Raw genomic sequence first — 27,860 nt, 5'->3', positions numbered from 1 at the left:
GCAACAAGAGAGAAACTGAGTCAAGGCTCTACGTGCTGCAGCCAACAGCACAGAACACTGACACCAGCAGCTGTTCTCAGGCTTCTGTGACTCCCTAGTGAAAGACCACCCCAGGGCTCTCCTAATGTGAATGAACTAGAGGACTCCGGTCTCTTCCTGCTCACCCTGGCCATTTACAAACATGTCTGTTGTAGAAGGCAGATGCAGCATTTGTTACAGTGCAGCCTGGAAACATCTGAAGAAACAATATTTTTATTATCAAAACATACAAATGTATTTTAAAACTTATAAAACCTATCTTGATTTATGTCTCAGATAAAGCCTCTGATTTCATTTAATTCAAATTAAGACTGCTTGTGTTTCAGAACACTGGTATCTGAACACTCAGCAGTGCAGCAGTCTTTATGCCAGTCAACCATTACAAATTTAATGGTTTTTATTGTCTGTTTTTCTGAAGTCCCTCCTTCACCTTCGTTGGAAAATCAAGGCACTTAACATCTGGAAAAATTAAAGCTTTGGAAGTTTGCCGGTCTGATTGCCACAGTGGTGTTACAGAGTTTTTGTTCCTTATGATTCCTCCATGCAGCCCAAATATTAATTGCCAGAGATCAAATCCAGTGCAAGTGTTCAGTTGTTTTCCATAATTTTGACTTGCCCATATGGAACATTCCCAAAGCATCAAGTCTTCAGTAGTTTTTAAACACTGAGAAGCTCAGAACTTATCATTTCTATATCTGAAGTAATTTTGAGTGCTCCTAAAGTCATCTTCCTCTAATAAATGCCATCACTGAGGTATTTTAGCTGGTGTCAGCAGTGCCACAGATACTGGGTATAAGAACAGTAGCAGCGAAAGTGTATAAGGAGTGTGGTGGCGGGGAGAAACAGAACTGAAATGCTCTTGCAAGAGGAAGTTGGATTAATTTTCCCACTGGATTTTTCTTGTTTACACTTAGCTTGAAATCTTGGAAGGAAACGTAATGAAATTATTCCTTGGTTATTTTACTTTGAAAAATAGCCATATCCACTGGGAAAATAAGAAAACCTTAAAAATATAAACAAGTTATATTCAAGTGAGTCACTCATTCTTCTACCCGAGTGCCATCTCTCTCTGCTCTCTTTGCAGCATTTCCTTCTTAGCATCTCCAGCCACCTTTTCATCTCCCTTCACACGTGCAACTATTAATTTTTTGTCCCAATGTCATTCTCCTTCACCCTCTAAAGTCAGTTTCAGAAGCTAGCTGTCACTTCTTCATGGATGCAGGCATTTGAGGTACACAGTTGTGGTGGGGAATGGGCTGGCCTTTGCTGCTGATGAGATGTGGCCGCTCTTGACCAGACACCTGATTCACATATGATGAACCCTGCAGCAGCCTCCATGCCCTAAAGGACTCGTGACACTGGACAATCTTCAAGGACATTCCTGTATCTTAGTGGTTGAGTAGGATGATCTGTATTTTGCTGCAGAATGATTGTTATTCTCTTCCTTAATTTAGACTTATGAGAGTTTTTGTCACATTTGTCTTTTATGATCAGAGTTTTCTAAGTATGGACGACCCAAGAGGATAAACCTGTGAATCTGTGTCACTCTCATTACAGCTGAGTACCCCAGAACAGCTCTTAGGATCTGTAACATATGTAACGTATGTACATATCTAACAAGTAATTTTGAAGAGCTCACTAATTTTTCTCATTTAAAATCTTGGATGATTAATTGTTGGATTTGAACACATTTCTTCTGCTTTTGATCAGCCAACATCAAATTACAGACTTTAACATCAATTCTAGACATTTTGCAACCTGCTTGTAACCAGATTCAGGTTTCCTAATTTTTCAAGAAGGGGGAAGGGCTGTTGGATGCAAAGTGAGCGCTGACCTGCACTGACCCCTTCTGGAAAGCACCAAGAATGTACCATTGGAAACAAACCTACACTGGTCCTGGGAGTGCATGTGGGAACTACTTGACCTAATAGCTTTTTCCATCTTGATTCCTATGACTTTTAATCATGTTTGGTTGGAACAGTCTCAGCCTTCAGAAGCTATTTGCATGGGTAAGGCTCTGGAGCAAATATACAAGTCATCCATTAACATCCAGCAGACCAGGGAAGGCTCGCAGGACCAGAAAAGTTTCTCTGTAGATGGAAGCAGATACACTAATACATTACAAGAAACAACAAAAATAAGAAAACATAGTTCATTTTCAGACAAGAACATAACACAAATTAGTATGAAAAGAAAAATGGAGCCTTACAGAACATCTACAATGTGTAATCCCAAAGCAGTTCAAACAAGGGAATACAATTTCTTTGAGAACAGTCCTGTAAAATCTCTGGAGGCCGTGAGCAGTTAGGGTATAAGTTTCTCAAGTAAAATATGTTGCTTCACTGCTCCTGACCAGACCACATTTAGGAGCACAGATTTAATTTGTATTCAAAAGGAAAAGGACTGATTCTTCAATGGCCAGTGACATCCTGTTCTGCTCCTTGGAAACATCCAGTTCTATCTAAAGTGGATGACCCACCACAGTGCTGACAAATCACAGACCACGGCTGAACCAGCTTACAGAAAGAAAATCACTTTCTTTTCGCATGTACAGGGACATAGTATTCAGGGCTATATATCTTCTTCCCTGAACATAAGAGCTTGATGAAATAAACACATTCAAAAATTATCTGCAAGAAATCAGAAATATGTCAAATTTCCAAATTTGGAAATAGATTATGGGCTTCAACTCAAATTGGCACATGCTTTGTTTTTCTCCTTGGGACTCGATGGTCTGCACTACTAACAGTTGAAGAAATATTCACAAGACTAAAAAAAAATCTCAGGAGAAGAGACAAATTGCTCAACCCAAGCATGCAGGTTTTTAAGAATGCAATTATCTTCTTTGCATTAAATTATTTGTCACTTAAACACCTTTACAGACAGCATTTGTTTGAAGGTCAGGCAAGCAAGTGGAGTACTTACTGCATTCGAACTATTACCACGTTGCTGATCTCTTTCTGTCTGACCAAAAGCCACACTGCTGCTTAAGTATCTGCTTCAAAAGTCTCATGACACAGAGTAAGTTTTGAACAACCACTAATCCTCTGTCTATGTAACTTTACCATGGTGAGCCAGCATCATGCTTATCAGCTGTTGATTTCCATCCCATAAAGAGAGCCATCCCTTAAGTTTTCCCAATCACAGAGTCAACAAAGCCAACAGAAGAAACTGCATTTATTTTAAGTCATTGAATAAATTTTTCTGTTAGGTTGTTTCTTCCCCAGGATAGAGCTCACTTTATAAAGAAAAAAAAAAAACAACAACCAACTCATAAAATTGTGACTTCACTACACCACTGTGCCCAGCAATGTTCCTTCTCCTCATAAGAAAATAATTCCCAGACGGGATGGCAGTAAATATTTTGTTTGGCTCTTATGTTTAAGCTTTTGGACAAGTTGAAAATCACTCTGCTTCTAGAAATCATTATATAGCATAAAGCAACAAGAGAGGAAGAGGTCTCTTCCGGCAAGCATTCTTACTCAGTTTGTTCTCTGAATAAATGGGATGGCCCTGCTTTCACTGCTTGGCATAAAGCACAAGAGTGTGGACAGAAGCCCTGCCTGCATTCCCACTTCTTTGGAAAGTCCCAGAGTTGAGAGCTTAGACCTGCAACATAAAGAGATTTGCAAAGTAGACTGTAACAAGAAGCAAGTGTAACACACAAGAGGAAGGAGATGGAAGGACCTCCTGTGATAGGAAGATCAAGTTATATTTTACAATAAATTTTACATTTATGTTGCAGTTAACGTTTTGCACTTCTTAGATACAAACTCCAAAAAACATATAAAACATCTTGGATGAGCACTGCTGACCAGTGATGAAACAGAATGTCCATCAGTGTGCATGACTCACAAGTGATTTTAATTTACTTTGTTCGTTTTCACTTTCTGGATTTTTTTTTTTAAGAGTTGAAATGACAGAAAACAAACAAGCACTTGGAGAAACTCCATGAATGATCTTTGCCCTCAAGTACAGTTCAACTCAAGTACGTTCTTCACAAAGATGCAGCATTACCATCTAAGACAAATTGTTTCTTGGTATCTGAATTCCCGGTGGACTATGTGGGTCTGAGCAAGCACCTCTAGGCAACCATCCACCAAAGGCAGGTGTAAGAAGTCAAGTGATGAGGTATGCTAAGAAAGATGATGGGGAAAATGATCTCTCAGCAGCCTTCAAAAACGGTCAAAGGCAAGTGATATTAAAACAAAAATGTAAAGTTTTTAAACCAGACTGACTGTTTACAAGAGTTACAGCCTGGCAAGATACTGCTTCAAATTGTCACCTGCTGAAACGCACAAAGCACTGCAGGACCAGCCAGGAACCTCAGGATTCCTTGAACATAAAGGCGTGATAATGCTGATACAAAACAAACCCCTTTCCTGAATCCCACAGCTGGTCTGAAACCCTGGTGGATGTGGGAGTCACACCAGAGCCCATCCAAACAAAGGAGCCATATAGCTGAAGTAAAACTACCTCAGTCTTCCCTCACTGCAGAGCTAGGAGATTCAAGAGCTGTGGCAGGAGTGCAGCTCAGGCTTCCACAACACAAAGGCATCACTACCTCTAGATTTACCTCCATCCTCCTAAACATGAGCCAACTTGTGCCCAGGTGGCCAAGGAGGCTGATGGCTTTCTGGCTTTGTGAGCAATAGTGCAGGGAGGAGGACCAGAGCAGTGATTTTCCTCCAGTACTGAGCACTGGTGAGGCCACACCTCGACTGCCAGGTCCAGTTCTGGGCCCCTCACTGCAAGGACATTGGAGTGCTGGAGTGTCCAGAGAAGGGCAACAGAGCTGGTGAAGGGTCTGGAGCACAAGTCCTATAAGAAATGGCTGAGGGAGCTGAGGGTGTTTAGGCTGGAGAAGAGGAAGCACAGGGAAGGCCTTATCGCTCTCTACAACTCCCAACAGGAGGCTGTAGCCAGGAAGGGATCGACCTCTTCTCCCTGGCAACCAGTGTCAGGACAAGAGGACACAGCCTCAGTTCAGGTTGGATAGCTGGAGAAATTCCTCTACAGCAAGGGTAATTCGACATTGGAATGTGCTACCCGGAGAGATGGTGGAGTCACCATCCCTGGAGGTGTTCAAAGAAAGAAAGACTGGATGTGGAACTCAGTGCCAGTCTAGTTCCCATGGTGGCGTTCAGTCACGGGTTGGACACGATGACCTCAGAGGTCTTTTCCAACCTGGCTGAATTTGTGATGCTGTGATCCCAAGCTCACATGACCGCCAAAAAGCCCAAGCCCTCAAACGAACGAACGAACGAACGAACAATCCACAGCAACAAAACCCCCAAACAACAGAAAAACCCAAGCCAAATACCAACCACAGTAAGCTTAAAAGAAACAAACGAAAACAATGCGGAGGACCCCGCAGGGAAGACGCTAAGCGGGGTAGAGGACACCTCCCTCCCCCTGTGCTGCCGCTCAGACAGCAGGGGGGGGACTCGCCCCGAAATGGCGGCGGCAGCACCGCCCCCCGCCGGCGGAAGCGGCGTGACGGCAGCGCCGCCCCCGGCAAGATGGCGGCGCCCAGCCTGCTGCGCGGGGGGCTGCGGCGGATCTTCTCCGGGCTCCTGGGGAGCCGCTGGGCCGCGCCGCCGGCCCGAGCCCTCCGCCAGGGTGAGTCTGGAGGGGGCTCCGCACGGCCCCGCGCCCCGTTTCCTTATCGCTGTCTCGGAGAGATGGTTGCGGTCACTGTAATTCGCCCTCTTCCCCCGCACCCCAAAATGCTATTTCTTTCAGGCTTATGGGTCTCATTCTGGCTTCCCGTCTCTTTTTACTTTTGCAGTCGTGGAGGTGACTGAAGGCAACACGACCACAGTAAGTCCCTTTTCCTTGGAAACTGCCTTTGCCGCGGCTTCTCCCTCCTTCAGCCATGTGTGTGTTCGTGCCCTACCCCACAACAAGGAAAAAGGGGGATGCTTTTCTACTTTAAAGACCTCTCAGGGTGTGAAGGCAGAGGCAAGGTAGGAGTTGTGAGTGTAGGTGAGCAGTGGAGGGTTTGGCTGCTGAAGGCCGGGATCATCACCTTGTTGCTGGTGCCAGGTGCCTCCGGTCAGAGCCACTCATGAGCACCAAACCCCCTCGCCGCACCCGGGTAAAGTCGGAATCCCTGACCAGAGGCATTCAGGATCTAAAACACTGGAGGCTGTTCTTCAGACAAGTTCGTTTCCTAAACTGCTGACATTTGGCATTGTCTTGGGTGTGGACAGGCACAAGGCAGGATTGCCAGTGGTTTTGTCACTTCATGCTGCACTGGCAGTGCGATGTGGCCTTGCAGGACATGTCTGTGCCGCCTACATGCCACACACGTCTCATGCCTTGGGTCTGTGTTGTGTTTGTTAACGGTAGTGTGTGCCATTTTGACTTCAAAGCTTCCATCTTATAACACACATGGTAAAAAAAAATAATCTAAATGAAACGGGTGTTTTCAAAGGAGGACCCTTAAATACTAAGGGAAAACTGAAAAGAAGTTCTGAAGTAACTGATAAAGAAGAGTATCTTCTTAGATACAGTTTAAGATAGGAAGGAAAATACTATAGCAGTAAAATTAGAATTTTTTCCTAGTTAGCACTATCTAATATGTTATACTTTTATCAAGAGAATTGTCATTTTTTAGAACTACTGAAATTACAGTTATTTTTTGTGTAACATCCTAGCATCAGTCTGCAATCCATCAGTCCCCCTGGATTTCCCTGGAGGAAAATGTTGTCAAAAAATGGTGTAAATTTACAAACTAAAGGACTGATATGTTTCTCAATATATCCATTGGTCACTCCATTTATCTAGCCAATTCTACATCTGTCTTCCTCTGCTCATCTTTATGTTTCCTCATTTTTAATCAGTACTCAAAGAAGTGTTTGATGTGAACCAATTAATAAATCCCAGAAAAATACCATTCAGATTTCACCAACATACTGAGAATGTAGAGCCCCTACACTCCCTCTTAGTTGTTTAACAGAAAAATAGCAACTGAGTGGATCAGCAGTATAGAAGTCCTTAGCAGCTGGGAAATAATTGCCAAAACTTGTACACTGAAATTTATATCAAGAAAAATTGATATTGACATAGCATTCTGAATCTTTATTTACTTCCAAGATGGAATTACAGTCTGAAGCTAGACTGGCAAGAATCAAGACTAGATACACCAGCTTCCCTGAAAATTACTGATAAATAGGAAATTAGATGCTAGCCTACATCTTATATTCATATAAGTCAAGTATTTGTTTTTGTAAAACTGGCTGATGTGGGGGGAGGAATCTTACTTAAAAATTGACAATGACCTTCTGACTGAGGTACTGAGATGCTTGAACTATTAGTAACTTACCTGTTTCCATTTTTTCATCAGAAAGGCAGAAATCTGGGGTATGAAATAGCTCTGTGAGTTCAGCTGGATGCCAGGTTTCCATGCACACTTACAGGAAATGTCATGCTTTTCTCTTCCCAGGTTTTCAGGCACAGAACCTGATGTTTTCTTAAAGTTAACCTTGCATTCCACCCAGGTTTTCTTTTTGAATTCTGGTGCTTGCACTCTTTGAGGCTGACAGTTGCTGTTCAGAATCTGCTTTTAATTTTAATATGACCAGAGGAAACTCCAAAATATCTTGGAGGAAAAAAAAAAAACAACCTTAGTTTTATTGTCTCTTCTGTTCAATTTGGTACAATTTGAGATAGCTCTTGCTTCCATTAGTAAGTCCTCTTAAAAAAACAAATGACAAGTGCACATGTAGCTAAGACTTTGCATTTCTAACACATCTACAATTAGGAAACAAATTTGTCAAGTTCTTTCTTCACACCCCTGGTACATCTCTTTGCATGTTACTTGTGAGAAGATTTGAGTATTAGATGCCACCACTTAATAGTGATGTAGAAAAGATAACTTTATAATCTCATAAAATAATTATTCAGAGAATTAAACTGGATAAAATATAGGTATTATAAAATCTACAAGCCACACAGACATTTCCTAACTATCCTTTCTTAAATTTAAATTTTGCTCAGAGTTTTCCCTGCTGGTGATTTATAGTCCAGCAAGCCCCTGCATGTTTTTAACTATAACATGCATCTGCTATTCTGTGACAGTCTCATGTTCCCAGAAAAAAAGTTATTTTAAAGCTTTTGGCTGAAGGGCCTCTACACTTTCAAGGCATGGTGGTTCAAAAGAGTACTGCAATAAATGAAATACAGGTGAATATGAGAACTTCATACTGACTGTCAGCTAGTCTACATTTTAAAACAAGCACAAGAATTTGCCAAAGGCTTTTCTATGCCCTTTGAATTTGTCCTTCTCCCTATAGTATGTGGGATAAGCATACCAAAGGGCTTGTTGTATCTATATAAAAGTGAGTTGAATGATGCAGATGCTGTTCCACTTATATTTGCACAAAACTGGTCAACCTACTGTGGACCTGATGAAAAGTATTCCTTGAGTCACAGGTGCAGGTAGAGCTGTAAGCTGTGCCTGATCATCATTACGTGCTCTGAATTGTTTCCTAGATTGAAGGGAGAATTATAGAGGAAGCTGAAGCACCACCTCCTCCAAACCCCTCTGGCCAGTGTCCCATCTGTCGCTGGAACCTGAAACATAAGTACGATTATGTGGTAAGTTTAATGAAGGAGTTCCCCCAGTCCTCATTGCTAGACAAGTGTTGCTTTCAGATCTATGTACCCCACAACCTGCCCCTCTTGTCTTTTCTTGGGTCTAGTAAAGATACTTAACTCCAGCTCTGCTTCTCTTGGGTGTGGCAAGAGCCTCCTACACAGTAATTGTTTGCCTTAGCTGATGGTGTTCCTGGGAAAAAGGATGAGCTTGTATCAAACAGGAGATTTGGAATTACTCACATGGCCATCTGATCTGAAAAGGCCATACAGTTCTTCTGTGCCCAGCTGCCTTTCACCATTGCACTTCCCAGAGAATCAAGCTGGAATGTAGCATTTAGTCAGTGGATACAGGCCTAGTTCCAGAGAAGACTGGACTCCAAGTCTCCTAGAAGACTTGACCATGTCAGTTATATGACTTCAAGCACTATGGTTTCTCATTTGTTATTGTCCCCTAAGTTAATAACTGTTTCATACAGCTTTTAAAATTCTTCATGAGGATGAAGGAGAGCATACATTTTTACTCTACCTTGCAAGAAAAAGAACAGGTTTTATTCAAACATTTTGCAGGAAATGCTGAGAAGTTTATTAACTAATGAGGGGATAACTGACTAAACCTAGAGTATGGGAAGGAAATCCTGTAGTGCTTTAAAACAAAAGCACAACAGTCAGGAGCACTTCAGAATAAGAAGTGTGATATAGGAGACACAGAATGTAGCTTTACAAGAGGTCATTCACAGAGTTTACAAAAGGACTGACTTCCCCCTTTGCATGTTCAAAACCCAGCACTGGAGTTAGAAAAGAGAAAAACCAGACAGGAACATGCTGTTACTAAGATAAGGCAACAGAAATCTCAGAATAAGCTAATGTCAACAAGATTAGAGAGGGTGATAGAAATACATTGGAGAAAAATGTTTGTGGGAAGGTCTGTTAATGAGAGGAGAAGGGGTCTGAAAGCCACATTGGTTGCAAAATGATGGAGCTGCTTGTGTGTAGTCCTAGTGCACACATGCAAAGGAAAAATTATGGTTTAATATTTGTATATTGATAACAATCTGCAAATGTAAAACAAAAGGAAAAAACAAATACAGAAGTAACTTGAGCACTTTCTTAGGTACAGACCAGCAGGCCTGGATTGCATGTTGCCTCAAGATTTTGAAAGAATTAAGTAACAAATATATTACTTCACAGGATTTTTTTAAAGCATGAAAAAATAATCCTAGGGAATCACCAAATGGTTTGAAAATGGCAAGTAGAAATACTAAGTAGATAAGAGAGGAAGGAGAATGATGCTGATGATTACCAATTGGTAAATAAAATGTTGCAAATTCCGAATAAAAGGTGTTAACTAGGAGTAAAAGCAAATAGCCTGTTGGATAGGACTAATTAAGACTCATGAATTATGAAGAATATGGGTACAGCAATAGTTCCAGACAAAATACTTGCAATTACTCCAGACAGGTGAAACAATGGATGTGAGATGTAAATGAAATATGTTTAGTGTCTTTCAAAGCATGTGTTGCAGAATTGGAGGCATTTAGATTCCAATGCTGTCAGTGATGCTTACTCAGGCTGGGTGCAATATTAAATAATGAAATAAGGCAGGGGAGTATTCAGTGTTTTCTGGCCTGCTTTTTCAACAGGTATGAAACCTGGAAACGCAATGAATCTGCAAATTATAATAAGGTGAAATGATAAACATTAAGGTTTCTAAAATACTACAAAGACAAATCATGTCTGTTTTGTGTTACACATGTTCAAATGCAGAGTTTCCTTGCAATTGTTTTTCATGTTTGCTGAATTATGTTGTTATCAAAACCAACTAGTTACTTACTCTGGAAAATACTTTTTTAAGGTTCATATCATTTTATGTGATTTTTAAATGGAAGAAATAAACAGCATCATTAAACTGGATAATTCTAGAGATTTACAGAAAGCATTCCATGAGTCACACATTAACAACCCTTGAGAAACTATAAACTTATGTTCAGGGATGAAATAGAAGTTATGGCAGTGGATTACATCTTGGAAATTTATATATATATTTACATAGACTCTGTTCCTACTGCCATGTGTAGTAGAAGACTCCATTGAGTGTCTGGAGAGATAATCCATCAAGAACCAAAGAAGTTTTAGACAATGTGATCCTGTAGAGTCTGAGTTCCAGGATTAGGAATTGGTCACAACAGACTGTGAAACATGAATTTTTCATGTGTTTGTAGAGTGAACTAAGTTATGAGTTATGAGTTTTCTTCCACTTCATTTTGATTCTTAGATACCGATTTCTACTGTTCAGTAAAGAGGAAAGAGAAATCTAAATGTGAAGAGAAGTTCTGCAGCCAGTCTTGAGAATCATTCCTAAGATAATTTCTAAGAAATTGTGGTGCTGAGAGACAATCTAGAAATGTGTCCATCTCAGCTGTCACATAGATTTTGAATGCATGTACATCTAGTGTGGATATATCCAATACTCCTCCTAAACAAAAAGCTAAAGAGAGGAGTGTGAACTGGTATTTTGGAACTGTAGAAGTTTCCTTCCACATATTAAGAAACTTCCCTCTGTGGGGGCGATGAGAACTAGAAGTTTGAGTTCTGGAGTAGATCTCTTCTCCAGTTGTGTAAATCCCTTATGTTTTTGAATGCTTTGTATCAGTCACAGATTTTCAGGATTTTAAACGTTACGGTGAATAAAAATCTCTCTTTTCTACACTAAAGCACCCTCTGCTATTTTTTTCTTTGCTGTAGCCATGATGAGCAGCAGAATCTTGAGATGCTTAAGTACCAAAGTGCAGGCATTTAACTCTGTGGGCAATTAAACAGTGGGACAGTTTTCTCACTGATGGTTAATTGTCCTGAATGTCTGTAAATTGGGAGCAGCTATTTTTGTTAAAGATATAGCCTAGTTCATACAGCATAATCTATATGCTGAGTTTGGTGAGAGATTGGAATGGTGGTTCCTTTGAGATTGATAAGCTGAGATCAGTTGGTAGCACAGAAGGGAAAGTATGAGCTTTTTTGCTTGGGATGCTTGTAATTGGACTGAATGAGGCACTATGAAAAGGGAAGTGTTGAATTAGCCCCTGAGGGAGTTGAGTAATATGACCTCACAGGACTTTCCTTTTGTCATGTGCAACTAGCACAGTCTAAAGTAGTGGCATAATGAGTTACTCTGGCTGTCAGAGAACTGGGAGACTAGTGTCTCCAAAATCATTAATCAAATGAACAGGCATTGTGAGCACTAGCAGGTCATGATTCCAACCTACCTCAGCTGTGGTGTAGAGGGCTGCAGTTGTCTTTGCCAGTTCAATCCTGATCCTCTGCTATGTCTCAGGATAACAGAGCTAAAGATACAAATTCTCACAGTTTGTGGTCTACATGTGTCTCTCTGTCCAGTGAAACTGAGATCTCGGTTGATTTTTTATTCATATCCATTGGAGATAAAAAAATTATTTTGGTCATTGTATGGATGCAACTGGTTTGAAACCTGCAATTCTGTTACAAAAATGCGTGAAGAATGGTGTACAGCTCCCAGGAGTAAAGGAGAAAGAAAAAAACTAGACTCTTGTATAACTGGAAATAATGACTGGCAAACTTGTCTGATACAGCCCAGTAGTAATTTGGCTGCACAGATAGAACTGTTCTTGCAGTAAATCAAAGTTTTAATGAATTGTGTCAGTCAAGGATCTTGCTTTTCAAAGTGTCTGCAGACATTATAAATGCAGGTGCCTCTGCATTTTGGTTACCATCTATTCACAAGAATGTGCAGTATATAGTACTTCATCTAGCAAGTTTGTGTAGCCTTTTTAGAAGTTTCCCCCCCTTATCCACTTCAAACATCATTAGTTTGAGCAGGCAGTAAATATGTCATCTTGCTTTGGCAACAGTTAGGGGAAACCAAACTGCAAGCTTTGCCTATTAGCCCTAGATTAATTCAGTCTAAGTTGTTTTCATCAAATGCTGCAGATTACAGGGGTGGGAATCTGTGTCCAGCCTCGTGGGAGCTGTCCAGTGATTAAAGCAAATCTGCGGTTGCAGGCTTGGCTGTCCGCTAGCACAAAATGTGAATTTCATGGAACATGACGGCACCGTGAGAACTTGCCAGACATATTTTTTAATTTGACTGCTCCACGTACTTGTTCACTTCCCTCCACAGCTGCCCCATGAAGTTGGCTGTACCTGTCTGCTTTCTCCCAGTGGTAAGATACATCTGTGTGAATACTCTGGGAGAGGCACCTGGCCTGTTAACTGTGGGGAATCTTCAGAAGTGGACAAACCCTTGGTCACATGTGCAGCATTTTAAGCCAAGCAGCGTGACTGTAATTTGGAGCTGTAGCAGCCGGGACATGACTAATGATTTTGATCAAGAAATGACTGCCACACCAGGGTGTTGGTCAGTTGGTGACACTGTTGGTCAGAGATGATAACAGAGAACAGATTTTCTTGATTTTTTTTTTCCCACAGGGAGAAAAAAAATTATCTCCATTTGCTTCGCACCACCCGCCTTTGCATGGAAACACTTGATAACAAGCCTCTGACTCCATGAGGTGTGGTGGTAATACGAGAAATCACTTGGACCACACACACACCCTTCACAAGAGTGTGTGGCCTACTTAGCCTTTCATGGCTGCAAAGACTGAAACTACTTCAAACTTACCATCAACTCTCTTCTCCACAGAATAATGCACCAGGCTAGTGCAAAGTCTTGCAAATTTTTCTCTTTCTAGAGAATTGGAGCTGAACAGCCCTTTTTCACTTAGGGAGGTGTTATGTGCTAAATGGCAAATTGAGCTGTTGGCGATTTGAAGATCGAGAGAGCTAAAGAAGAGGAAAAAGGGGGATCTTGCTCTGGTTTCCTGAATCCAATCCAGTGTACTTCAGGAGTAGTCAAAAGTCAGTACCCTTGGACTGTTTGGCTGATCTCTATCCAGTTTCTACCAATGCAGTTGGCACCATCTGGTGCCCTGGTTACTGTTCTCCTTGGCAGGGCCATTTTTTAGCTGGGCTGGGGGACACTGCTTCCCTTTTAACCATCGATGGCCTCCCAGGAACCTGCTGCTAGTTGCTCGGCTGGGCTTTTCTCCTTCTTTGGATACAGCATTGTTCTGTATGATGCCTGATAAGTCATTTTGTATCAATGAGACATTGAAGTCAGTGTCTAAATATTGGTGGGCCTAGATGACATGCCATAGCATAGCAAGGAGCTAGATCTGAAAATCAGTCTGAACGTGCTCACTGTAGACAAGTGGATGCAGAAAGAAAGCCAATTATGGGAAGAGGGAAACTGCGTGTCATGATGATATGTGAGGATGGTATTGATTGGGGATGGGGGTGAGGAAGTGTGCTCATCTCCTCATCACTAACAGTCAGTAAGGCAGTCAAAGAAGGATTCCACAGAAGGAGTCACAGCACCACAGAGTAGCTGAGGTTGGAAGAAGTCTCTGAAGATTTAAAACAAACCACAAAGACCTCAAACAAATATAAACTCTTAACATTTTGTCTAAAACTCTTGTAACCAACATTTTGTTCCAGATGACTGGAATCAATCTTTAAAAAGAGTAGAAAGGAGGAACCTGAGAACTACTGATCTATCAGCCTCACCTCTGCCTAGGGAGATCACAGAACATTCCCCTAGAAGCTGTGCTAAGGTACATGTATGACATGGAGAAGATGTGGTACAGCCAACAAGGCTTCATCAAGGGCAGGTCCTGCCTAACGAACCCAGTGGGCTTCATTGATGAAGTGACTCCATCAGTGAACAAAGGATGGGCTTCAGATGTCATGGTCCCCACAACATCTTTCTTTCTAAATTGGAGAGGAATAGACTCAATGGCTTTACTGTTCGATGCATAAGGAGTTGGTTGGATAGTCGTATCCAGAGAGTAGTGATCAGCTGCTCAGAGTCTGATAGACACCAGTGACAAGTGGTGTATGTCAGGGGTCCTTACTGGGGGCCAGTTTCTATTTAGTACCTTCATTAATGACATAGCAGAGAGATTGAGTGTACCTTTGTCAGGTTTGCAGATGACACACCTCAGGGGCAGGATGCCTTCCAGAGGAGACTGGACAAGTTCAAGAAGTGGGCTTGTGGGAATTTCATGCAGTTTAACAAGAACATGTGCAAAGTGCTGCACCTGGGTTAGCACAGCCCACGGTATCAACACAGCCTGGGGATAAACAGATGGAGAGCAACTCAGGGGAGAAGGACTTGAGGGTGCTGGTGGATGAAGAGGCTGGACATGACCCAGAAATGTGCACTCACAGTCCAGAAACCCAGTTCTATCCTGAGCTGCATCAAACAGAGAGTGGCCAGCAGGTCAAGGGAGGGGATTAACTCAATGATCTTTAGGGTCCTTTCCAATCCAAACCATTCTATGATTCTGTGACAGCATCTGACATAATCCATCATTACCAGAGGGGCGCCCTAAATTCCAGCAGCCCCCTTGACAGCTGAGCTGGTTTTGTGCAGTGAGGGTGGGTGAATAATTCCTAGTTAGCTAGATTTCTGAATACTCACTTTATATTCACTCGTGATTATTTGCTTTTTCAAGGGCAGTAAATTAAGGTAGGAATGCTCCAGAGAGAGCTCTTTGTAAAAGAGCAAGGATGTGGGATAGGAGGACTGTGAATCTGTGAACAGGCAGTCAGGGTCACCCAACATGAAAAGCAGCAAGTACTCTTTGTTCTCGCCTGTTGCCCTGGCCAGGGGGTGCAAAGTTCTGCCATGCCTCATTTGAACTTGCTCTGTCCAGATGCTTGCTGGCAGGTCCCTTCAGCTGCAGGCAGCCTCTGCATGATCCTGCTGCCTCAGCTAGGAACATACTTAAAAGAGCCATGGAGAAGTAAACTCTCAGCCAGCAGCAAGTCTGTTCACAGCAGGGGAAAAAACAAGTGCAAAGTCCCTGGAGGCCCTTTGGGCCATTTTATGCTGATGTCAGGATGCCAAGGATGCCTGCTTACATTGTACTGAGGGGTATCTTTGCACTGGTGTTGTGTGTGGAAACAGAGAGCATGGATCTGAATCCTGGGCTGTTGTACTGTGTACAGTTAGTGGGACATTCGTGCAACAGCTGTTGCTGCTGTGTTTAAAAATTTGTCATTCCAGCTCTGTGATACTATCTGATCCTAGAGATCCCTTTAATTTTGTTTTTATTAAAAGGACTGCTTTACATTTTTAGAGTTTTTAATTGTAAAGGTCAACAGCAGTGTAGTCTAAATGGTTCTTGAATCACAGACAAGCCCTCAGCATGCTTCAAGTGCTCCTTTCATCTACCATGACTGTCACAGCCTCACTAATGCACACAAAGTTGAAGGACTGAGTGCAGCAATTTATCCTATTAGTCCTTACTCATCAGCACATATTGTTTTCTTACACAAAGCTTCCTCATGCAAGATCTTGGACCATTTTCCTGCTCTCCACCCCTCCAAAGAGACCTGAGGGAAGCTCCACCATGGGAAACTAGATAAAAGTTTGAGTAGCAGATAGCACAGAACAGGCCTGCTCTGAGGGAACAAGGAGGAGGTCAGAGGTGATCTAACATATCTGTGAACTTTAGGACAGCAGCTGTGATGGCATTTCAAGTTGTGTAAACAATATCCATCTGTAGGTCTTGTGTAACTCTGCCTGAGTACCTACGACATATTATCTTAGCAAGAATTTTGGAGCAAGTAGTGCAACAATGAAGGAGCAGGGGTTGCAGCTGACATCATGTGTTTACAATAGTGAAGTCAGAGGAAGACTCAAACCATCTGAGTGACCTTACTGAGCTAAACTGGCATGCAGTGACAGTGAACAAAAGCCACGTGTTGTCAAGCTGCAGACAAAATGCGTAGAGAGGAATAATTTTTTGGTTTTACATTGTTTTGAGTTCTGTACACACCACAAGGCTCAGCACAACACCTGCAGTCGCAGCAGTGAAGGTGGATGGGGCACTGATGTTTTTGTCCTTCTCTCTCCTTCAGGATGTCTTGCTCCTGAGTCAGTTTATTCGTTCAGATGGGGGGATGCTGCCACGAAGGGTCACAGGCCTCTGCTTGGAGGAGCACAAGAAGGTTGCTGTCTGTGTGCAGATGGCTCACCGTGCAGGTTAGTAGCTCTGCCAGAGATAACCCTTGACTGTAGGGCATCTACTGAACTCCATGAGAGAGGTCTTCTGCCCAGTTGGTATAGCTCAGTGAGATGTCATTGTCCAGTCACCCAGCAAACTCCTTATGGTCTAAGTGCTGGGACAGGGTGATGGAACAGAGATTACTGTTCTGCTTCCTCTGTGCCATGACACTCCTGCCTTGACAGCAGACATTTATACCTGTAGATAAGATGACCATTGCAGAAAGATCTAGAAAGTGGCTCAGTCTCCAGTAACTAATGATTATACACCTGCTTCTGAAATTAATTACTTGATTTACCTAAGCTTGACCTACCCCATTAGTAATACGCAACTTGCCATCTGCCATGTGATGACTTTGTTACTTTTCCCTGAGAGTGGGACCCAGGTTGACAAAGTCAAGAGTATTGTGCTGATCTTTATGCCTGGTATCTGATTTGCATCCAAGTTAAATGAAGTGAGAATTTTAATAGTCAGGTTTTCCATCCTGGAGATGAAATCTGTTTGGTCACCAGTACCCTGTGTCCTCTGTAAAAGCCTCTGCGATGAGCTCAAGTGACAATGTCTTTGGTGTGTATTTCCTCCCTATACCCAGTACAACTTCCCAGCTTCTCCGGCTGAGGTGCAGGTTCAGCAGTGACTGAAGATAAAATGCCCTTTCTACTGTACTTGAGTTTTTGTTATGCTGTCCCAGCAGCGACCTGGGTTTCCTGGCTTATGAGGTGTAATGTGACTTCTGAATGCAATAGAAGCAAAGAGACACTGCAAAATATTCTCACATCTTTTTCTGTTTCAGGTTTGTTGCCAAACCATAGGCCTCCACTTCCTGAAGGGCATATTGCCAAGAAACCCAAACTGAACAGGTGAATAGTCTTGTCTTTCCACATTTCTCTTTTTCAGGAATACATTGGAAAGGGAAAAACAGTTCCTTACAACTGGGTGAGTAATGCCTTAGGCAGCAGGATTCATAAAGAGTACTCAGCATTTTGGAGATCTGTCACAATATTCTCTTGTCAGTCTTCATGGTCAAGTTGTATCTCATATATACCCTTTATTCAAGATTAAAACTGACACATATGTTAGAATCTGCCTGCCCTTCCTCAGCTATGCTCACCTTCTCAATCAGTAAGGCAGTCACAGGAGGGTGCCACAGATGGAGTCACAGCAGCACAGAGTAGCTGAGGTTGGAAGAGGCCTCTCAAGATTGTCTAGTCCAAGCTTCCTGCTTAAGCAGAATCACCTAGAGCTAGTTATTCAGAGCTATGTCCAGCCAGATTTTGAGTATATCCAAGGATAGACCTTCCCCAGATTCTTCTGAGGGCAGCTTGTTCCAGAAAACCAGTCTCATACAAGACAGTGTTCTCTTACATTCAGACAGAACTTTTTTTAATTTGTGTCCATTGCCTCTTGCCCTGTCACTGAGCACCAGTGACTGGGGAGAGCCCACCCCTCTCTTCTTTACACCCTCCCTTCAGGTACTTATGAATATTGGTAAGACCTCACTGAACCTTCTTTTCTCCAGGCTGAGCAATCCCTTCTCTCTTAGCCTTTTTAGCCCTCAAGGGCAGAATGGTGCTACCAGCAGTGATACCAGCAGTGGGGGGGGGTGGGGGGGGTGCACCAGGCAGGGGCTGAGCAGTCAGAGGGGACCCATCACAGGCCTGTTGCCTTTTGCCCCATCCCAGTTTCCTCCAGTCAGCAATTTGCCCTCTGCCTGCCCTTTCTATGCAACCAAGTCTCTTCCCCCTCCCCAACCTGAATGGCCCCTGGCCTTTGGTGGGTGAAGGGAAAGCCTGCTGCCGCTTCCTGCTCTGTGCTGGGCACTTGGAGGTGCTAATCCCCTGTTTATAACCTCACACTCTGTTTCCATGGGGATGTCAGAGCGGTGTAGGAACCTCGCATTAGCAAACCATGGGGTTACTAGAGGCCATGGGGCTGTTGCTGGGAGAGCTTAGACTGCAAGGCTGAGGATGGCTGGAGACTCCTGCATTTCAGGTCTGACTCTGTAGTGGAGGTTTGAGAGAGGCTTTTGGAAGTGCTGGCAAGCTGCATAATGGGTATCAGTGAGGGTCAAATTAGAGAACTCTACGTTTGATGCAGCCCTGTAGCCATCAGATGCTTCAACTGCACGAACTTCTTTCTTGTATCTTACAAGTCTTGGGGATTCTTTAGTATCTGTGTCTTATCTGGCATCTGTGGGGTGGAGCACATTATCTTGTTAGCATTCACATTGCAACCCTGAGTAGCAGGTTGAGACTGGAAATGGTAAATGCGGTATCTTGCTGGAATCACACCAGGACTCCGGATCTGATGCCCTGACTTTTACAAATTGTTCTATAGACCTTCAATAAGAACAAAGAATGAATACCTCCAGATACATTCTACATGCAAGTAGGTGTGCTACACCTCCATATTAATTAAATTGGTGGTTATTGCATTGCTAGCCCATCCCTACACTACCCTTATTTTTCTCTTCCCAAAGAGGGAATGTAGCAGGCCCAGTGGAAACAATTTAGAAAAAGAGAGCAGAGCTGTTTGCTGAGACATTGAAGCAGACAGACTTTGGGGTCTGGGTGGAGACAAGAGAATAGGATCAAGAAATAGGATTGAAAGTTTTGGCGATGGGCCTGACACTGTACAAATGAGCCCCAAAAAAGGTAGGATAAACTGCAGGGGTACTTGAGGAGTGTTCTTCTGGTCCCTCATGATACTGTCTTCTCAGCCTGCGGGAAGGCAAAAGCTCTGTGTGTTGGAGCCTTGCAGAATCTTGGCCATTCTGTATGAGTTTTGACTGTGTGAACCCCCACCTGTACTTCCCTCATTGCTCTCTGGAGCAGTAGCTGGCATGGCATAAGGCAGGAATTACAAATTGCTTCCTTCCTCTAGCCTGAAGTGCACCCACATGCTGAATGACTGAAGTAATTTAGCCCGCACTTACTTTGGGAATGAAGCCAGAGCTCTTATCAGAAGTTTCCCACATAAATGACTTGTCCAAGCTTACCTTGTCTTTTCTTCTGTACTTGCTTCCAAAGCTTCCTGTAAGTCTGCAATAACTTGGGAAGCACTCAATCTGTGGTGGTGCCAAATGCAAGTGAGCTGACAGGGGACAAAAGGGGCAGAAGTGGGCTTGAACTTCCGAGTGGAATAAGCTGCCTTGTCCAGTGCCATCAGAATGTGTCTGGGTCATCCTCTAAATGTGTAATATCAGGGCTATTCACCTGACTTAGCTTGTTCCTTCACTGTGTTTCTGTGTACTGGATTTTTAAGTGCCAGTTCAAGAAGGGATCAACAGGATCTAAAGAGAGCCTATTATAGCAGGCGGTGCATTACACTGTTAAGTGATGTATTTTCCAAATCTTCAAGCTTCATCTCTTTTTTAGATCACTGTATTGGCTGTTCTAGACATCTTTACCAGTTTGCTTAGATGAGAGGTAGCGGTACCTTTCTGCACTACTGCTGTAGCCCTGGGAATGTCAACAGGGAGAAACTGAGATGCTTCATAATATTCTTGGGCCCCTTGTTAAAGCTTTTCCAAGACACAGAAATGTAAGCAAAGAAACACAGGTAACGTAAGCAATCTGTTGTCTGTGTCTTTACTCAGAATGGAGAAAGTTTTCACTCTTGTAAAGGAAGGGCTTCTGAGAAGTCACTGTCTACTCCAGATGTTACATGCTTCTGTGGGAATTTGTAGTGTCTGGGAACTGCCTGCCATCTTACACTGAGCTGAAGAGTGTTTTGCTCATGTCGTAGAGCTTTTGACATACTACATGATCAGCTGCTAGAATGACATCCCTAAGATAGCCTTAGGGACTGATTTCACTCACACCACCTGAGACTGAAGGAGATTTGTCACTTCATTGTGAAGTGGGAGTCAGAGCCCAGTGCCTCTGCCATGCTACAGACCTGAGCATTGAATTACTAAATGTAGACTCAGAGCAGTAACCCCAGCCTGGCCAAAGTCTGGCAGATTACTTCGTTTGTATGAGCAATCCCTTTCATTTTTTTCCTGTCTGGCAAAGTTCTGGTTGGTGCTCCCTGTGGCCAGGCTTCTTCCAAGGCTGTGTCAGTATTCTTGAGAGCAACTTCATTTGTTGCCAAAAGAAGGACAAACGAACCTGATGAAAAACTGATGTGTCCCTTAGACAATGTACAGGCCAGCTACATGGGAGGAACTCTATGGCTCCTAGGCAAAGGCACTAAGGGAGTATATAAACAACTGAGGAGCTGCATTAATGTATACTTTTGAAAACACTAAAAAATTGCTGTCCCTCAGCTATTTTTTTTACTGCAGTTGTGGCTCTCTTGGCCAGAATGGCCCATGTCACTCTCACCCTGATTAAAGTGAGCCTGTTTCAAATCCAAAGAGTCTGGCATGCACTGGCTAGCACCTAGCTGGGATTAAAAGGTATCATGCCACCATATGGAACTATCAGCAAACTGCCTTGTTTTAACAAGGGTCAGGGGTGCTGACATGCCATTTAGTGTTGTGAAGTGTGGATTTATCATGCAGAACCCCTCTGCTTCTTAAGAAGGTGCTCTTCTGGTGCTTATTCAGTGATGTTTTCCAAAAAGCAGAATTCCTGCTCAGTTTTCTGAACTGGTTGTACTATCTCAGTTGTACGAACTTTGGACATTCCCGTCTAAGTGCCCCAGATTTCTCTCCAAAGAGATAAGGATTTCCCTGCTTTGCATTGGATCATTTGGCAGCTGGCTTTCTTCTACCCACTCCGTCTCCTTATCCTGTTTCCACTACTGGAATTCAAGAAGAGCAGAATGCTTTGAGAATATCTGACCTACAGATCCTGCCTTGAACTTGGTTATACAGCTGTCTAGCATAGTATGGAACATTCATCCATGATATAATGTAACGCAGAGGAGGAGATTGGGAACTGCAAAAGAAGGCATAACATGGAAGTGAAATGCTAAGCTATGTGGTCCTGAGGGTGGTAGGAGATGCATAAGAACACCTTGTGGTCTGAATTCAACTGGGGAGCATTCCACTTCTCCCTCTTCTATCCTTTGTAGTTGGGATAAAGGCTAGAAGGCAAGTCCAGGTGAGACTTGCTGTGATATTTCTCATTTCTCGGACTTCAGGTTCTTTGCATTTTTACTTTCTGCCTGATTTGTTTTGACAGTGATAGCTCATGAATGTTACCACTTAACTGCTTTACTGGCTATGGTTCTTTTGAAGAAATGCCCTTGGGAGTAACCCACATCATCCATGAACTCTTGAGTGTCATGTCCTCACCTTCTCTTACTTACATTTGTCTGCAGAAGTTGGACATTGAAAACAAGTGAAGTTTACCCTGTCAGTGCAGAATTACTCCCTACAGTTTATTTTCGTCATGTTTGGCCCAGTCTGGGGCTTTCACTCTTTCCAGGGGATCATTCCACAAGAAAATTTGGTCTTGCAGCCAAGGATCATTCTCTCATCCTCAGCCTGTATTCTCCCTTTCAAAACTTCCTGCTGTTATTTCTGCATTTGTTCATGCTCCAGCCTGGCATGTTCCAGTTAAATGCTGCAGCAACAAAATATTTTCTCTAGCCTGTCAGGCTGAGGAGGTTCCAAGCAATTTCACCAGCATTGTGTAGGGTGACAGTCTGTTCCCATACTCCAGAGTCATGTGTGTGCAGGCCACATCACATCAGAACCATTTGGGAAACAGTCAAGCTCAGCTGTAGGTCAGACTTCTTCCTTTCAGTAATGGAAACCTGAATAGTTCAGCAGTTTTCTTTTCAGCATGGAGGTTTTTGCATGGAAAATGTGGGCTAACAGTCTGTCCAGAACAGTCCCTGATTTCAAGCCAGCATCTAGATGCTCTTTTAATATGAATATAGCACTTACGTTCTTCTGGCAGGTCCAAAGTATTGGTTAAAACACAACACCATGAAGTTGTTCCCTATCCAAAAGGACTGGGGGATATCAGAGGTTCCCTGACTCTAGGGTCTGTCAGCAAGAGGTGCTGTAAGTACCTGATTTTGAGTGCTCACCTTCTACTCCATTTCCAACTTTCTACTGGAAGAGCATAACTTGGCACAGATAGTATCCACGTCAATCCCTCCTCTGTCACCTGAACTGGAAGAGTCTGTCTGTGTTAAGCAAGAGGCAGGCTCCCTACAAATTCCTCATGAATTACAAAGTTCTCAGGCTCTGTGGACACCTCTTGTCCCTGGGAGCAGAATTTGGTTTCCCTACTATCAGCATTTCACTCCAGCAGCATGTGGTTCCTCTCATCTGCATGGAAATTCTGTTGTGCATGCATGTGTATTCAAAAGCAAAGAGCCAGAGCAGCTGCAGGTGAGCAAAGCCAAGAGGTGTCATGGGAAGGGATGTGGCAGGGAAGAGGCAGCCTCGCCAGCACTTTGATCGAGTGTTTCCTGCAGTCTGTAGCCCTCTGCCTTCTGCTCTTAATCCAAACAAAAGCCATATTGAAAAAATTCAATGAGAGTTCAGAAGTTCAGACTTGAACTATACCAACATGGCCTTTGCTTGAGCTGTGTAGAGGACTGTGGTTTTCCCATATCCCTTACCCATGGAAGCTTTGTGCCTATTCCTTGGTCTAAAGTGGCAGCCTCCAAGTGGGAAGGCATGCCCACTGAATAGAATCCATGAAAACGGACTTCCACATGCTACAGAGATTTTAGGCTATTAAAATGAGTGCAGGTGAACTAACCATAGTTGTTTCCATCTTGCTTATATCTTGCTTTTTCCCATCTGGGTAATGCCACCAGGGCTCCTGTCACACTTTATCCAAACTACTCATTTCTGCACTTGGAGTCTAGGAAGTCTTGTTCTTGCTCAGGACCCTACCATACTCAAGGGGGCAAGCAGAGCTCTGAGGTGAGTCACAGTACCCAGGACTGGCAGCTCTGTTCCCCTTTGTCCAGAGTGGGAGCTCTGCACACTGAGGTGACAGGTTAGGACACTGCAGACCAGACACATTTGGCATACACCTAAAGGGTCTGTCTTGACAACCTTCAGCTACTTGAGAAAATTCAGAATGTCTGCTAGTGTGTGTAAGTGATTATAAAAACTCCCCAAGACAAACTTTGTTGGATACAATGAAAAGTTGGGAGACTTGGCTACAAAAGGGTGTACCCTAGCTTACATGGATGGCGGAGTTTGCAGAAAAGTCCTGTGTGCTGGGCTTTGAAACTCTCCTATATGAGTTTTGTGGATTGTTTTTACTCACAGAAAAAAACCCCAGAGCTGGGAAATCAGTAGGAAATGGAGTTAGTCAGAGAGGAGAAGGAACTTTGTAGACTGACTGCTCCCAGGCATCAGGCTTTTGCACTGCTGAATCAAGGTAAAAAAATAAAAAAAAATAAAAAAAAAAAAGGAAAAGAGGCAGCAAACAAAATAGGACAAGTTTGAGTTTGGGACAAAGCAAGTATTAAAAGCCCTAAAAGCAAATGTGCTCCAGGAAGGGAAAGCGTCCAAATGTCTGTTTCAGCTAACAATGAAAAGCCCCAGCCTGCAGTCCCCAAAGGAAGCCAAAAGCCTGGACCAGAGGGCTGGATTAGACCTGCTCAAAAGAGAAATAACAAAAGCTTTAAAATCAGGCCATTACCAAATCCTCCTTCCTATGCAGAATTGGGGTGTGCACTTCCAGCCCCCACACAGAAACAGAGGGATTTCTTCAAAAGCCACTGTCTGTCTAAACCTGCATGCAGCATTGATGTGTATCTCACATTCACACATTCACTTCTCTCCCAGTGAGATCATTTATTATCACAGGAGCACTTTCCTGTAATCATGTGGACACGTGACCAGAATTGCATTTGGCACACTGATGCATTAAAACAATTTGGGATTTTTTTTTCCCTCCTTTTCTGTAAGTGTAGTCTTGCAATACCAAAATTTGTGCTATGGCACCCCTCTTGCAGCAAGGGGAATATGAAAAGGAGGACCTACCCCATGTGCCCATCTAATACCCTGACAGCTTCTCCCAAAGGAACTGCATTGCCATGGTCCTTTGCCAGATTCCAAACTGGGGACCTGCGTTTGGTCTGAACTCTGTCTCTGAACTCCCTTTGCATGTGAAATTAGAGACAGGAAAATCTCTCCTACTTCCTGTCCCAGTCCTGTTATGTAAGGGATTCCACTAATGCACTAGCATAGCATTACTGGTCAGAAGGGACGAGTTTAATGCACGTATAGGAGAACAGGTGGCTGGATCTTGCTCTGTGTCGTCACCCAAACCCCTTCTGCTGCTGCTTCTAGGTGTTTTAACTGTCAAAAAGTCCTTAAAGCAAATAATTTTGAAAGTGGCTTGATTTCAGAGGTGGAAAGTTCCATATGTGATTAATTGGTCAGTTTGTGCTGTTAGGGAGTACTGAGGAAGAAAAGTGCTAAATGTGCTGCTGTTAGGCAGTCTGTAGCTGCCTGGCATAGCAGGCTTTTTTTGTAATTCTCAGGAATGTGCCAAATGCCTTCAAACAAATGTATTACATGGTCTCTGTCCAAAGTTCTTAATATCTCAAATTTGCACGATGCAAAGAAAAGGTAACAAAGATTTTGTGGGGAGGATGAGTGATTGAGGTTACATTAAGACCATGGGATTACTCAACAGAGGCATGCAAACATCGCTGGACAAAGTTTATCAGTCTGTTCCAAATTCTAATTTGTTGGAGCATTGTTTGTGCAGATTATGCTAAGGTTTTACTTTGGATCTTTATTGTCTGAAAAGACTCCTCTTTCTCTAAGGACCTCTATTCCCCTCTCTACTGGTAGCAAAAGATTCAAAGCCTAACAAAACTCCAGCCCACCCAACCACAGGGTAAGATTTCCAGTAACTGATTCTGGATCTGAAATCCCCTGCCTGTTTGCAAAGCCAAGTCTAAAACTTCAAATGGTAAAAAGCAGAGGATACTTGCCAGACACAGCTTTTTACAGAGATTTGTAGTTGTGATGATAATTCCATTTTAATACCTCTTCCACTGTAGGTGCTGACTTCCTGCACTAGCAAGCTGCAATAGTGTTGTACAGAGAACACTAGAGCAAATTTGGACATATAAAAATACAAGACTAGGCAGGAAACCCATTCCATGCAGAAGTAATAATTAATTATCCCCCCAAAGTAAATTTATTCATTTTTAGAAGCTTTCTCACAGAATTTAGCTTTTGTAATTAGTTTACCTTATTGAGACCAGCTGTTGAAATAACACTTCCTCTAGAGGCTGGATATATTCAGTCTTAGACTTAATGAAGGGATTTGGCACTCCAGCTGCAGGTGGACAAGTTGCCAGCAGCCTGGAGGCTACACCTGTGTTGTTTTGTGAAACTGGAAGTCAAGCAGGTGCCGATGAGTTCAGTAGAGAGATGAGCTTAGAAATTCCAAAACAAACATAAACTCCTTTCCAGTGGTCACTTCTGAATTGAGGGAGCTCTGCTCAAGGTTATTCCTTTTATAAAGAGGCATGTTAGGGAGGCAACAGCTATAGTGCCTTGCTTCTGCTTCAGTTGGAATATTTCCTTGGTGATCAGTCTCAAACTGAAGCGTGTTTGTGTTGTTTTGACAGGTACCTGACCCGCTGGCCCGTCAGATCTGCAAAACCCATTTGGAAGAGGGGTCCTAAGTGGTGCAAAAAGCCCTTTCCAGTTGGACACCCTTTGCTGAAGGATAATGTCAAATATACACAAAAGCCTCTCTGTTTAAACCACTAGTTGCCAGAACTGGCAGTCAGTAAGCACATGTTTTCCACATGTTCTGCTGGGTTTTTTTTCAAGTTTGTCAATATCTCAAATTTTCTTACTCCAAAATTGTCCTTAGTACTCTATATTGTGTCCAGCTGTGATCTCTTCCTCTAGGAGAGTACAAGAGCCATCAAAGCAAAGTTCAGTGTGCAGGATGATTTGACGAAAGCAAGGGGCAAAGACTTCAACCTCAAAGGCAGAAAGGATCTGAAGGCTTTTGTTTCTTTATGCTCCACAAATGGGTTTGGGAAAGGATGTTGTTTCCTTCTTTTCCCAGCAGTGAGTGGTGTTTCCCCACTAACGCGTGTTTCAACGCAGATTTACCTCATTTATGCTTTTGTACCTGTGACACAGATGGAAGAAAAATCTCTCTGCAGCACTGTATTTTCTCAGCAGTAGCAGAAATTTTTAATGACTACTGAAATTATTTTTTTTATTATCTGTACTATCCATAATTTGTAGCAGAACACCTTTGGCAGTGGCAGACAGGTGTGTATCTTACATGCCCCCTTAAGAATTCCTGGCTTGTGCTTCACTCCTGAATCTGGCAAATACACAGTGTTGACATCCTTGATGACCTGGCCTGGTTTTTTCCCCTTGGCAAATAAATTTTTCATTAATCTTCCATGCCAGTTATACTGTTTCTTGCTGGAAACTGGGATAGTTTGGAACTGATTATCCATCCTGTAACTAAAAGGTGGCACCGTTTCTCTCCCCGTGTAGTACACATACAGATCTTCCACCTACTGACCATTGCTAATTATGGGCCTGGTATGAAAGTCTCATTAAATTTATCATGGTCATTACTGTTTTGGTTCCATTTATTTGGTATTTATCTGGGGGCTACAAATAAATACAGAATTTTTATGTACTGCTATGCCACTTAACTTTGTATTGCTTTTATCGGAATCATCTGCTAATACCATCAGCATGGACAAGAACAAAAGGTAAGGATAAACCTGTATTATCCAGGAAATCGAATTAGATTTAAATGGTTCTTTTTAGCCTTACTTTGTGAAATGAAAGCCCTAGATTCATCCCCTTGGCCAAGACCTTTTGCTTTGGGAGACATAGCCAAGACTTCATTAACCATACTGAGATAAAAATCTCTGGCTGACTGTCTCTGTTTTATGAAGCTTTGAAAGCTACAGCCCTTCAGAAAGGAAAACATTTTTTTTTATTCTCATACATACAGAAATTACTCTGTCTTCTAGTCCAGGTAGCTCTGGCTCAGTGAGCTTTGCTAATGGAAAAGTCACTGGATTAAACCATTGTCGTGAGATGAACCGAAATAAGCACATTTTTCAAGACCAGGTAATGCCCACAGCTGTTTTCTTCCTACAGTTTAGTGACATGAGCTGGAAACACCCCTCTAAATTTAGTGAAATCTTAACATCTGAAAAGCAAAATACTCTCTTCAA

The 27,860-nt window shown here is 42.8% G+C and overlaps 1 protein-coding gene and 1 long non-coding RNA gene across 2 annotated transcripts; one reads left to right on the top strand and one right to left on the bottom strand.

Annotated features, from left to right (window-relative positions):
- Positions 1-236: 236 nt before the first annotated feature.
- LOC147654962 (uncharacterized) lies at positions 237-5,504 on the bottom strand. The gene is made up of 2 exons (XR_015283573.1): positions 2,965-5,504; positions 237-2,129 (listed from the first exon to the last, which is right to left on the bottom strand). It is a non-coding gene; the product is annotated as an uncharacterized LOC147654962 (long non-coding RNA).
- Positions 5,478-27,245, top strand: MRPS18A (mitochondrial ribosomal protein S18A). The gene is made up of 6 exons (XM_023924441.2): positions 5,478-5,661; positions 5,831-5,862; positions 8,539-8,643; positions 16,600-16,723; positions 17,539-17,605; positions 26,265-27,245. The coding sequence occupies exons 1-6, from the start codon at positions 5,562-5,564 to the stop codon at positions 26,407-26,409; spliced, it is 573 nt and encodes a 190-aa protein (XP_023780209.2). The 5' UTR covers positions 5,478-5,561; the 3' UTR covers positions 26,410-27,245.
- Positions 27,246-27,860: the final 615 nt, after the last annotated feature.

This window comes from Cyanistes caeruleus, chromosome 2, assembly GCF_971803275.1.
Source record: "Cyanistes caeruleus chromosome 2, bCyaCae1.hap1.1, whole genome shotgun sequence".
Taxonomy (NCBI): Eukaryota; Metazoa; Chordata; class Aves; order Passeriformes; family Paridae; genus Cyanistes; species Cyanistes caeruleus.
Note: the sequence above shows the minus strand (reverse complement) of the source record. Positions and strands in the feature narration are given on the sequence as shown.